We start from the raw sequence: 11372 nt of genomic DNA, 5'->3' as shown, positions 1-11372 counted from the left end.
TCTGATAGGATTCAATTTGAATTTGAATCTTATCGGTAAGTCGGATCTTCGGTTCTGATCCGATCCGACCTGTTTTCTTTAAAAATTAATAAATTATTAAAATATAAATATTTTTAATTATTTTCATTATTCATTATATATATACACACATGTTTTTATAATATAATAAATTTATAAATAAATAAATACCATCCGATCGAATAGGGATGATCCGAATCCGATTCGAGATCCGAACAAGGGCGATGACCAAAATACATATCCGATATCCATTTGCACCCCTAAACCCAGCCTCTCCGTAGCAGTGGATGGATTAATATATTTAGACTGGGGTATTACTTTTGTATATTGGGTGGGTTTGGGATGTACGTTGAGGCGCTTTAACCAATGAAGTTTCCTTAGACATGACAAAGGCCGTTATTTGCCAATTAAGTAGCTATAGCTAAGCTAAGCTAGTCTGTATTTATAAAGGAATTAGCAGCCAAACATGTTTGTTTTGGTTTGAAGTCGAGTCTAAACGTAAACGACATGGGCCATGGCCGGCCTAGCTGGTCAGGACTCAGGAGCCGGCCCGCTGCCTGGATCTGCTGCTCGCTCCACTCCAGTAGGACAGGACACAGGACCAGTACTCTCTCTAATCTCTATAGCCTAAGCTTCCTCCTTTCATCCTTTCTATATATAATTTGAGCATGGAGCCATGGACCGTGTCCATCTGCTGCCACCTGCCAATATACTTAAGAGCCTGGATCTGTTGCTTGCCAAATTTTGTGTAAAACTCAGCAGATCCCAATTCCCAGGTGGCCATGGGTTATAGCTCAGCTTGGATATCTTCTCTTCCTATAAGCCACTCTTCCCACATCCTTACCTGCAGTCTGCAGAACACTACAGGCGTGCTTGTGGGTACGAGATCCGGCTCCGCGGAGGCTTCGGATCTGTTCTCCACAAGTCACTACAGCCGCAAATAGGGAACATCTACCCATGTTAGATGCGTTTTGTTGGCAATGGATCCGATGATCATAGCGGAGAATTACCTCCATTGATTTGATGCTTCAGAAATACAAAAACCTCTCTCTTTCAATTTGTTTGGTCCGAGTGTGAGATCATCCTTCGAATTCTTCCATTTCAGTGTCAAAATCTCTGCCGGTCTACCTTTTGCGTTGCCAACATATCTCACCACCGCCCTTCCCCACCTCGGCATGGCCATCTCTTGATTTCACGGCCAATCCGCTTTGTGTTGACGACAAATCTTGCCGCCAAGAGGGATTAGGTTCAATGTCTTGTCGGATACCTCGCTGTAGTTGCTGATAGTGATAGCTTCCATCGCCTTCCTCAGTTCTCACTGACAAATCAAGAAGCTTAGCCTACACCTACAGCTTCTTCCTTCTGATACCGAAGAAGAATTTGGTCAATTGTTGGATCTGTTTGAAACATGGAATCACAGACATGAATGACCCCCGGACTCCTTTTGAAACGTCTCAGTCAGCACGATATTCAATAGTAACTGCAGACTGCCACGTGCCGTTCCTGATTCTGCCTTAAACTCATCGCATCTTGCTCGCTAGAATTGGGAATTGATTAATCACGTTTTACGATGGACGCAGCAGATGTGAGCTCGCAGTCGCCTCCAAGGCAAATAGGCGATTGGATATTTCGATTACGATTTGTTTGTTCTGTTTCTGTCTTCCTCATGCAATTCTCTCTCTCTATTTAAGAATCTTTTATTTTAAGAATCGAGAGAGAGAGAGAGAGGCTACAACTACAACTGCAGGTCTTAAGAGAACCTGGAGTTCAAGAAAAAGCAAATGAAAGGTCGCTGCCTTTTGAAATGCCTACTCCTCCCCTTTTCCATTTTCATTCTTTGCAACCAGTCCCATGCAAGACGAATACAACCAAGTTTACAACCCCAGAATATCACAACCCAGATTGAGCTCCGAAAATCCCACAAAAGTTTATCAGTGCCCACTATTATAGCAGGAATCCTGTGCTTCGTGGCCGGATCTATATCTAGTGCTGGTGGGATTGGTGGTGGTGGGTTGTTCGTACCCGTTATAAACATAGTGGCAGGTCTAGACCTCAAGACGGCTTCAATTTTCTCGGCTTTCATGGTCACAGCAGGGTCAGTTGCCAATGTTCTCTGCAACATTTACTTCAAGAACCCCAAATATGGTGGTAAGGTTTTGACTGACTATGATATAGTACTCCTATCAGAGCCCTGCATGCTGTTGGGGGTGAGTGTTGGTGTCATCTGCAACATTGTTTTCCCTGAGTGGCTTATTACTGTTCTGTTTGCGGTTTTTCTTGCTTGGACCACTTCTAAAACATGCAAAACCGGTTTGTTGTATTGGAAATTGGAATCTGAAGAGGCGATTGGAAATGGGTCTGAGGCATCAAGAGATGGGTGTGTGATAGAGGAGGCTTGTGAAGGTAGTCCTGAGATTGCGTGGAAGAAGGTGGGGGTTTTGGTTATGATATGGTTCTCATTCTTTGCACTTCAATTCATTCGTGGAGACAAGAAAAGAGATGATGGAAAGGTACTTGTTCTAATCATCTTTCTTTCTTATCCTCCTTGCAACTGTTCATTTGATTTTTGCTTGCTTGGAAAATGAAAAGAAGTACTCCCTTGTTTCATCGATTCAGTTAAGCAATTCATTCCTGTAATTTTCCCTGATGCCTTGGATTGGAATAGGTCCGAACACACACTAATATTTAGGTTTTGGCCTTTTGGGTGCTCCACTGAATGCGAGGGCCCCAATTGACTTGGATTTTCTTTTGAGTTCTCTAATGCGGCTCTAGATCTGGTCCCCATAGGAGTGAGGTGCTATAGGCCAGAAGCCGTGATTAGCATGTTAGTCGGTGTTAACAGGGACTCCATCTCCATGGGCCATGGCGGGTGGCGAGTGGGGACAGTGCAGTGTGGACGTGAGACCATGGCGGCTTTTCTTAGAGCTTATCCATATATAGAACTTTCTCTCTATATGATATTTGATACAGGGAGCTTTTCCGCTCATGGATTAAGTTGAATTGGATAAGATAAAATAAATAAATAAATTATGTTGGGTAAAAATAAATCCTTTCTAAAACGATAAATAATGTGTTCTAAAATAACTAAATGCTCATGAAATGTTGTTTTTCTATTGTGTTTGAACTTTGAAGGGTATGTTGGATATTTTTTGTGTATTTTGTTAAAGAATTTGTGCACATGTGCTTTCTAGCTCCCAGCCGAGCTTGTCTCCCCAAAGACCAAAGTGGTGGTTGCGGGGTTCGATTCCGTGCGTCAACGCTGGAACAAACCAGCTAACACACCAACGAGCCAGCCCTCGGATGGTAGCTTGTCTCCTTTTTACACACATACATATTTGGATATGGACTAGGGCAGTCAGTAGTTTGGGGCCTTTGGGCCCCCAACTCGATAGAACCAACTTGTTCTATTATACAAATCTAGGTTTGCATTTTGAGTCCCCCCATTATTATTAATAGGAGCGGTTCTGGATCTGCATTTTGAGTTCATGATCATTATAGTCTTGGGATAGCGTCCTAACTTTTTATACATTATACCCATGCTTTACCTTATAGTAACTTCATATAAGACGTCTTTGAACATATTGCATTTGATCCTCTATCTGTAGTTTCTGCGGCACATTCTCATTTGGATGGATGAAATTCTTTCTCATCTTAATATATTGCCTGTACCCCAACCATCTGCACTTCCTACTCGGTCACAAATTGGTTGGAGTAAACCTCCTCTTTCTCTAAAGTTCAAGTTTGATAAGGCACTGAATTCGGTTGCTGGCGGCCTGGTGTGTTGGTCTGTTAATTCGAGACTCAAGTTGAAGTTTTTGTTATGGTAGAGAAATTAAAATTCCTCTGGGATCTCCTTTGCAAATAGAAGCCAAGGCAGCTCTTGCTGCTATCCAATTTGCTGTGGAACTTCGTGTTTCGTAAGTCATTTTTGAGGGTGATTACCAAACTGTTACTTTGAGTTTGTTGGAAGCTGATTCTACTCCTCCGTGGCAAATTAGTCTGTTTCTGATTACAAACTCCTCATGTTGCAAATCCCTCACTGCTCGGTTCGATGGTCCTCTCATTCTAGTAACAAGGCAGCCCACCTATTGGCCAAGCATGCTCTCAACAATGCTCATTCTTATACTTGGTCTTCCCCTCCATCCTTTTTATTTGAAACTTTGTTGATGTATTGTAATTCCGGAATTAGGTCTCTGGCTCACTGCTGCAGAGCTTTAGCCTTCGAAAAAAAACAGAGAGCAATAGGGTATCATAGATTTATTGTCAAATTACCAAGCTGAAGTAAGGGTCAGCTTTTTTTTTTTCTTTTTCCTTTTTTTTTTTTTGGGGGGGGGGGGAGGGTACTTATGATTGGGTCAGTTCTGGCTATAGTACTCAGTACTTACAAATCCTATGGAGTCCAGAAAGTTTTCATTTATCTGAATTCCAATTCAAAGATGATCTGGATTTAATCTGTTTATAGGATCAAATATGGATTCACCCCAATCCAATAATATTCAAATATATATGCTTATGTCTGCATAAAATCAATATGCAAATTGGTCTGAGTTTTGTTTGTTTACCAAGAGTCATAGTTTCAACTTGAAGTCTTATAGAAAGCTATTTTCAAGTAATTTCATTTGTGATATACAATATCAAGGTCGCTATTAATTCATTTATTAATAATTATAATATTTCATTTATTTTTTGTTTAATTTATTAATAGTATTAAATATCCAAGTCCCATCTACATCCAGTAGGGTATGATGTTGACATGGACGAGGAAACAATCAAGTTGCTCACCTAATGGGTGTGTCATGAGACGGATATATAGTATTGAAGGACCATGTCAGACCTCAGCATGCCATCATCTGGATTATGATGCTAGCCAATTCAGTTAAAGAAAGCCGCATGCCAACCATATGCCTTGGCAAAAGAAATTATGAAAAGAAAATTGAAATATTTGGGAATGACTACAGAAATCCAGGTTCAGAATTCCACTCAGATAACTTTTATATCATCTGTTAAATTGTATCCTTAGGTCTTTTCTCACTTCTTCCCATCATGTCCTTTTTGGCCTTTCCCTAACTCTAGCATGGAAAAGAATTTCTCTTGGCAATAATTTTAGTTGCTTTGTTTCATTAAAATATATTTATGTGGCAAGAACAATGGATCATTGACACACATTTATCTAATGGCCTTTGCAAGGGTTGAAATGTTCCAATGTGAATGTATTTATAATTAATGGAACTGTTTAACATTGTTACAGAACATAATACAATTAGAACCATATGGAAACGCATATTGGATTATCTCAGCATCCCAAGTTCCTCTTGCCATAATTTTTACTGCTTGGATTCTTTACCAGACAAGTGCACAAGGCCATACTTCTTATAAACAGGTATGTTACAATAGTTATTTGAACCAATTGATTGTATATTGAACTTTGTCAGAAGACCATTTTGGTTTATGGCTCCTGAGGCATATCAACTAAAAGCTCACTTTTTTTGTGAAGGAGATCGGAGTCCCAATTAGAAGCCCATGCCCATCCAATCTTGTTTTCCCAGTAATGGCACTCTTAGCAGGGATCCTGGGTGGTATTTTTGGTATTGGCGGTGGAATGCTAGTAAGCCCACTTCTTCTTCAACTTGGAATATTGCCAGAGGTAAATAACACCTTCATTCCATATTTGTCATTTCATATATATCCAAGTTTTTCTTTGCAAATGTTATTACACATGTTTCTTTTCCATATCAGAATTTGTGCATTTGCTTGTGACAGATGTATTGTGTAGGAATTATATGGAAAACCTGAAAAATATGGAAAATTTAGGGCATAGGATGAAGGGTGAAGTTAAGTCATTGAGAATGAAGTGAGCCTATTTTAAGATTTGGACTTAGGATTGGTAAACTAATGCTTATGTCTTAACCCAAAAGAAAAAAAAAAAAAAAGACTACTGCTTGGGTCATGGAATTCGTAGTCTGAAAAACCAATAAAGTGAGGAGAAATAGGTGAAATTTTAGCTGTTATCTGTCTGAAAGGCTCACATGGTGTGTGTGTGTGTGTGTGAGTTCTGTTGTTGTTGAGTTTCTATTGGGGTAAAACAATGACAGGGTAATGAAATTAGTGAACAGGAGGCTAAATACTAATAACTTGCTATTTCAGAATTCAATCCAGTGCACAATATTAACAATGGAAAGCAATGACCAGAGTGGCCACCATATTTTCAAACTTAATTTGTGAACAAGAGATTAATAACTTGATATTTCAGAAACCTATCCTGTACATAATAATTGCCAATGGAATTCAATGACTGGTAACCACCATATAATGGATAAAGCCATTATCCCTGAAATATTGACCTTTGTCTTGATGAAGTACAAGGATAATGGGTAAATCCAGAAGAAGAAATGAAGCCTTTATACAATGGGTAGCCTGTTGCATATCTTCAGGGCAAACTGGTATGAAGTGACAATGATCAAAGAAAATAATATAGAACAAAAAATAAGGTTCAGTTGCTGGTCAAAATGAAAATTAATATATAACCGAAGTTGAAATTTTTCCATCACGAAATATGATATTGAGTGGAGAGAAACCTATTTTTCTTGATCAGAAGGGAAACACCTTAGTGACATTCCTAGTATATCAAGGAATTGGCTAGTTATCCCTTTCTGGGAAGCTTTCCACCCTTGGATACCATGCATCTACTGAAATTAAAATATCATGCACTTGAGGTGCACTAAAATTATGTTTTCTTAATTTTAATGAAATCAAATTCACATTGAGGTCATTTTAAAGACCAAAATTTTGGATAAGACAGCGTACATGATTGTTGCAAGGCACTGAATTAGGGAATATTTACTAAGCACAGAGATCTCTAAACAACTTAGTCCAATGAAGAAAACATTCATTTATCATTAATTGGATGGACTTTCTTACTATTGTTTGTCATCAGAAAAAGAAAATCTCAATATTTTTACTCGATGCATCTTGAGCTTAATGTATATGATTACTGATGTTTAAAGTATATTTACCTGGGTGTACTTTCTCAGAATTCAACTTATCTGCATTGCCACTAGAGTGATTTGAACTTTCTCTTTTAGCAAGACTTAGGTGATTTAAATAATTCAATGTGGCCTGTATTCCTTCTCTTAAGGAATTGAAACTATCAACATCTCTAATTTTTATGCTCAAGTAATAAAAGGTTCGACCCTGAATACATCAATCCCTTCGTAAAAAGTGTGATTCCCTTCAAGGTTTTCAGAACCATCGTTAGATTTTTTTAATCACTTTTTCGAGGTGCAGGTTACAGCAGCCACTTGTTCGTTCATGGTTTTATTCTCTTCTTCAATGTCTGCAACGCAATACTTATTGTTGGGCTTGGAGCACAGAAATGAAATTGCCATATTTTCTATTGGTTCTTTTCTGGCATCATTGGTTGGATTGCTGGTAGTACAGAGGGCCATAATGAAATATGGTAGAGCCTCCCTCATTGTATTCTCCATTAGTACAGTGATGGTTCTGAGTACAGTTCTGATTACCAGCTTTGGAACGATCCATGCATGGAAGGACTACACAAGTGGGAAATACATGGGATTCAAGCTACCCTGTTGATCAAGACAAGGTGCCTTCTATACTTGGTTTTGGAAACAGATGACAAGGATGACAATGGTGGAAATGAGCTCTCAACTAGTGGAACATATTTGCCAGGTTGCACCCATGCTTGACCCAAGAAATCGGAGAAAGAATTCTACATTAAAGAGTTTCATAAAGTGAGTTAGATTTCATATGCCGAATGAGATCAAACTTGATGGGGAGTACCTAGAGTCTGGAGCGAGGTATTGATTATTGAACCCTGGCATTCTGGATGAACACCTCGTTCTGTTGGATTCCAAGTTTGCAAGCATTCTTGCCATGAATTTGGCTAAATCTCGGCAAGTAATAATTTGTATTGGTAGAACATGAATTTGTAGCTAATGTAGCTCGAAAAAAAAAAGAAAAGAAAATTGTAGTCACTGTTTCTTGCTCTTGTATCGCCTCCTTGTACCAAAAAGAATGAAACAGTAAGCAAAGGGATCCGAAGACTTTGTCAAATCATTACATATGATAGTAGTTGACATCAAATGTCAAGACGGAGATGTGAGAATAATGTTAGCCTTGACCATCTTATATTAACAAAATAGCCAAAATATTTAAGCTTAATAAGCTGCTTAAGTGCTTTCCTCAGTTGACTAGTTCCCACCCACCCCCAATGACTTTCTTCTCTTGTTTTATTTATTTATTTATTTATTTTGTTTCTTTCCTTTTTAGCCAACCATTCTATTATACAGTATGCAGCTCGACTTGGTCCTACATAGGGGTGTCAATTGGACTGGATTTGGTCCAATCAGATCCAGTCTAATGTGTGTCCATTATAAATGGATCCGGTCCAATCCAATCCAATGAATGTTTTGGACCAATTTGGACCGGTCCAATTCAATGTCTGGACTGTCTAATCTGTTCAAATTTATTTTGATTTAGATTGATTTCAACCCAAATCCAGTCCATTGACACATATATTCTTATATCAATGAACTAGATATTGGCTTAATCCAACCCAATCCAATATAAATTTGGTACGGACAGATCAGGTCCAATCCAAACTAATAAATATTTTCGACCGGATTGGTCTAATCCAATATGTCTTGTTGGTTTGTCCAATCCATCCAAATTGATTTTGGATTGGACGGGTCCATTGCACCCTTAGTCCTAGGAATGGCAATGGGGCGGGGATGGGGAGCCTCAAAATCCTTGTCCCTGTCCCCGCTAACGAGGATAAGGTTATCCTCATCCCCGTCCCCACAGCTATAGAGATCCCCACTCTCCATGATTTTTTATAATGTCAATCATTTTTTTTTTGTTTTTTATTTTATTTAAAAAATAAAAATAATTAAATTTTACAATTCTATTAGACAAGATTTAAATATTTTTAAAAAATATTAATATATAGAATTTTACAATTTTGAACAGTTATTGACTTCAACTAATCCTATCTTCAATCACACAGGTTGGGCCAATAATCAAAGTAATGGTTTTTTTTTTCTTAAAAAAACAAGAGTTTCCTCAAAAAAATAATGGGTTTTATGAAAGGTCGTTTACTAGAATACCCTCCATAATTTCATTGATTTACTTAAACCTGCCCTACAGTTTTCATTTTACTAAAACACCCCTATAGTTTGTGACCTATTTACTTAATCGACCTTTCATTAAGAAGTGTTTGTTTTGCCATATGAAAATAATAACATAATCACCTAAACTGAGTGGGAAATGTTCAAAGGCATGGGCCCATGATTGTTTATTCCAAAAGTACCCTTAACATTTCTTCGTATAGAAAACAAAATTGACCAAATAGAGCAAAATAGAATAGTTGCTCGTGTCTTATTAGAGGAAAAATGGTATTTTTTTATCATTGTTTTAAAAGCCTTAAGCCTTGAAGCGTGAGGTATACACATTAAGGCAAGGTGCACAGATTTTGCCTTAAGGCTTAAGCCTCACAACTTTGATGTGAGGTTTAAGCCTTTGTCAAAATGAGGCATAAGCCTCAAGCCTTAAGGCGTGAGGCATATCCTGAGGCATAAAAAGTCATAAGCCTCAAGTATCAATGATTACTTAGTCAATTAATACAAAAAATATACATTTTTATAATTTAAAACACATAGAAAAAATAGAAAAAAACACTTCAATAATTATGGCTCAAATAAAAAATAAAAGAACCAGTAAGGAAAATCAAATTCCATTAGATTTTCTTAGTGTTTTAAGAGAGCTTAGTGCAAAAAGGACTAATCAAGTTTTTAGTTTCTTTTGGATAAATCTAGTGAGATTTTTCTTATTATTCTAAATATAATGTCCAAGTTTGTTATTTTTCTCATTTGTTCTACTAATGGATCTTTTTTTCTTTTTAATAATAATAATAATATTAATAATAATAATAATAATAATTATTGTTGTTGTTGTTGTAGATCAAATCAACTCAGTTGTTTTCTTTCTTCTAAATTGGCTTTTTTACATGAAATGTAAAATGTTTATAATTGCTAGTTGATTAGTTATTATTTTATTTAATGCTTAAATGCCGAAACTTATTGCTTATAAACTTCTAGTTTATGGATGTGTACTTTCTATCATTTTAATTTGGCATATCATGTGTTATTTTCATCAATTTACAAACTTTAATTAATTTTCCTGAAACTTTGAGGCTTATGCCTCAACTATGCCTTTAACCTTTTAAAACTTTATTTTTTTATTTTCTTTTGATTAAATTTATTCAAATAGACATTAGGGTCAAAACTGTTATTTTTCACTTTTATCTGATGAAAAGTTGATTTAATAAATCAATTGCAAAATATAGGGGTATTTTAATATAAGGCAACTGTAGGGTAGGTTTTAGTAAATCCATGAAAAACTATATGGGGTGTTTTATTAAATGACCGTTTAATGAAATATGAAACAAGCTCATCCCGCGATCTGGTTTATGGATGAATTTTACCACTTAACCAGGAAGTTTAGTTCTCCAAGGGATCAGTATTTTACCAGGAATGGGATCTTCTAGCATTACCTTGTAAAATAAAAAAAGATAATAATACATAAATACCTCACTGCCCCCCGACCTAATGCCATCAAGTGTGCCATTACAAAGAACACAGCCTCATTTTGTGGGTCAAAAACTCCAATCAAGTCTGGATTAAGTTAGCCTGGTGACTGATCTTTTTTTCTATATATTAATGGTCTTCTAAAAAGTTGCATACATTTCCACGAAGCTCGTATTATTTTCAGATTTATTAACGAAGACCTTGACAAGTCAATTCCCTTTTGCAGGATTAAACAAAATAAAATGATTCAATTATCAGTTGCCTCACATTTATACCTCTCGAGGGAGGAAAACCCCCATTCCAAGTTCCCAAGCCAGATCTTGGGTCAGACATATGGGCTTTTAGAAAATATATAAATGAAAAACATTCAAGCATATATATGAAGTAAATTTTTTTTTATAAAGACAGAAGTGATAAGAAACTAGCCCCAACTGCAATTTGGGTGCATTTTGCTTCCAAGATATTTAGATTTTACACGAAAATGGTGTTATAGATAGATGCAGTTAGATATATGCTGTAGATCGAAGAATGTCCGGCGAGCAATCTAGGATCTAGAGCATCTGGTTCATGAACCAGACTTAGAAGAAATGGTCTAGCAATCAACTATTGAAGTGATTCATCACCCTAAACTCACATTCTGGCACAGATACATTTAGAAATGGATTTTGAATGAGCCAACCCTGTTGACTCTGTAACTTTGATTGTCATCATACTCGTGGAACTCACCAACTATGAAAATAAAACCAACCC

The 11372-nt window shown here is 37.0% G+C and overlaps 1 protein-coding gene across 2 annotated transcripts; it reads left to right on the top strand.

Annotated features, from left to right (window-relative positions):
- Positions 1-561: 561 nt before the first annotated feature.
- Positions 562-8143, top strand: LOC104590170 (sulfite exporter TauE/SafE family protein 2-like). Of its 2 annotated transcripts, none has more exons than XM_010248716.3 (4): positions 562-2528; positions 5267-5398; positions 5516-5662; positions 7303-8143. In XM_010248716.3, the coding sequence occupies exons 1-4, from the start codon at positions 1800-1802 to the stop codon at positions 7609-7611; spliced, it is 1317 nt and encodes a 438-aa protein (XP_010247018.1). In that variant the 5' UTR covers positions 562-1799; the 3' UTR covers positions 7612-8143. The 2 variants fall into 2 exon arrangements, with proteins under 2 accessions (XP_010247018.1, XP_010247017.1); XM_010248715.3 differs by having other exon boundaries at positions 585-2528; positions 5513-5662.
- The last annotated feature ends 3229 nt before the right edge of the window (positions 8144-11372 follow it).

The sequence above is a fragment of the Nelumbo nucifera genome, chromosome 1 (assembly GCF_055504915.1).
Source record: "Nelumbo nucifera cultivar China Antique chromosome 1, China Antique-T2T, whole genome shotgun sequence".
NCBI lineage: Eukaryota > Viridiplantae > Streptophyta > Magnoliopsida > Proteales > Nelumbonaceae > Nelumbo > Nelumbo nucifera.
The sequence above is the reverse complement of the archived record's forward strand: the minus strand, read 5'-3'. Positions and strand labels throughout refer to the sequence as shown.

Bases quoted from the DNA above. Each gene is read 5' to 3' on its own strand.
- LOC104590170 (XM_010248715.3), top strand. From the start codon at position 1,800: ATGAAAGGTCGCTGCCTTTTGAAATGCCTACTCCTCCCCTTTTCCATT. The intron at 5,399-5,512 runs GTATGTTACAAT...TTTTTTGTGAAG, and splicing joins GCCATACTTCTTATAAACAG to GAGATCGGAGTCCCAATTAG. The intron at 5,663-7,302 runs GTAAATAACACC...TTCGAGGTGCAG, and splicing joins AACTTGGAATATTGCCAGAG to GTTACAGCAGCCACTTGTTC.